Source organism: Trichoderma ghanense, assembly GCF_004382785.1.
Source record: "Trichoderma ghanense strain CCMA-1212 chromosome Unknown scaffold_1, whole genome shotgun sequence".
NCBI lineage: Eukaryota > Fungi > Ascomycota > Sordariomycetes > Hypocreales > Hypocreaceae > Trichoderma > Trichoderma ghanense.
In genome coordinates this window covers 1244397-1245973 of record NW_027395664.1, presented here as the reverse complement: position 1 = coordinate 1245973, position 1577 = coordinate 1244397, and the positions used below count along the sequence as shown (strand labels likewise).

Genomic DNA, 1577 nt, shown 5'->3' with positions numbered 1-1577 from the left:
GGGTTGAAGGGGGGGGGGGGGTGGTGGTGGGAGATTGAGGCTGGGAGTGGGTGGTGATGGTTGCGGTTTTGGTGTTTTTGGAGGGGGGTTACTTTGTGGTGGGATATGGAGCGTGGGCTGGACATTGGGGACTTTTCGTTTACGGGGTAAGGGGACTCGTGCATCCCAAGTAAACAATATAATTTCAAGTAACCCTGCTGAATTCCATCTCATTCATCTTAACTCTGCCGATTTTCATACATCTTCCCTTCATCTCTCATGACATCACGTGGCCCCACCAATAGCTACAATCTCATCAAAAACTTCATGAAGCTCTCACCATCTACACCTCACAGCCTCACACAAACTTACATCTCACACCAAATTCACCACACAATTTCTGGATGCAAAATGCTACCAACACCGGATACATCCCACGTACCCTACGAGCGGGTCTACGAGCCCGCCGAAGACTCGTTCCTCCTACTCGACACCCTCTCCTCGCCCTCAGAAACGCGGTTCCTCCACGACACCTTCTCACCCACCTCATCGTCTTCGTCAAAGGCCGGCATCCCGCTTGTCGTCGAGATAGGAACGGGATCGGGCGTCGTCCTGGCCTTCATCACGGCACATGCCAAAGCCATCTTTGGGACGAACCAGGTTCTCACTGCGGGAATCGACATGAACGCCTTTGCGTGCCGCGCAACAGTCACCACCGTGGCCAAAGCACAAGCCGAATCCATGACGGAAAACAGCAACGGCAGCAGTGATGGGAAACAAGTCCCTCACGGAATGTACCTAGGCTCCGTAATGGGCGACCTCGCCGCCCCCTTGAAGCCAAACTCCGTCGACGTCCTCGTCTTCAACCCCCCCTACGTGCCGACGTCGGAAATGCCCAGCCGGCCAGAAACTTTCAAGGAGGAGGTATCCTCTTCCGAGACGTCCTTTGACGACGATTCGTACCTGCTCGCGCTGTCGTACGCCGGCGGCGCGGACGGCATGGAGACGACGGATAGGCTGATTGCGGGACTGCACGAGGTTCTTTCGCCGAGGGGCTGCGCGTACGTGCTCCTGTGTGCGCAGAACAAGCCGGAGGCTGTCAAGGAGAGGATACGGGGGATGGAGGGAGGGTGGAGGGCGGAGACGGTTGGGTCGAGTGGGAAGACGGCGGGGTGGGAGAAGTTGCAGATTGTGAGGATATGGCGAGGCTTGGCTTGAGGGGTTGCGTATTGGCATTGGGGGGCTGATTCGAGTCACCGGAGAGAAGTCAATGGTGGTCGGCGCACAGGCGTTTGTGAGATCGATTGGAAGACAGGACGTCTGGGTGGGGGCTTGGCAATTCCTTCTACCAACACGAGCTCTGGAGGAAGCTCGATAGGAAAGTCTCTTCGTGGGGGAACAAGTTTATCGACGTCTTGAAAATTTCTGAGTGATGATTCTTGAAGTCAGGGCATCCGAGCCACAGGCAAGATCACGGCATAGAAGGATACATGGTCTTGGCAAGCCTGTTATATTTGGATATCGTCTCATCTTGAAATAGATCCTCTGGGCTGTATGTCAGGATGGTGCACCGCCGCAGCTCTTCCCGCCCTTCCCCC

General features: G+C 55.7%; 1 protein-coding gene across 1 annotated transcript; it reads left to right on the top strand.

Moving 5' to 3' along the window:
* Nucleotides 1–390: 390 nt before the first annotated feature.
* CCMA1212_001776 (eRF1 methyltransferase catalytic subunit MTQ2) lies at nt 391–1197 on the top strand (the record flags this gene model as incomplete). The annotated part of the gene is made up of 1 exon (XM_073699191.1): nt 391–1197. One exon carries the CDS (start codon nt 391–393, stop codon nt 1195–1197), a length of 807 nt encoding a protein of 268 aa, XP_073562463.1.
* Between the last annotated feature and the right edge of the window lie 380 nt (nt 1198–1577).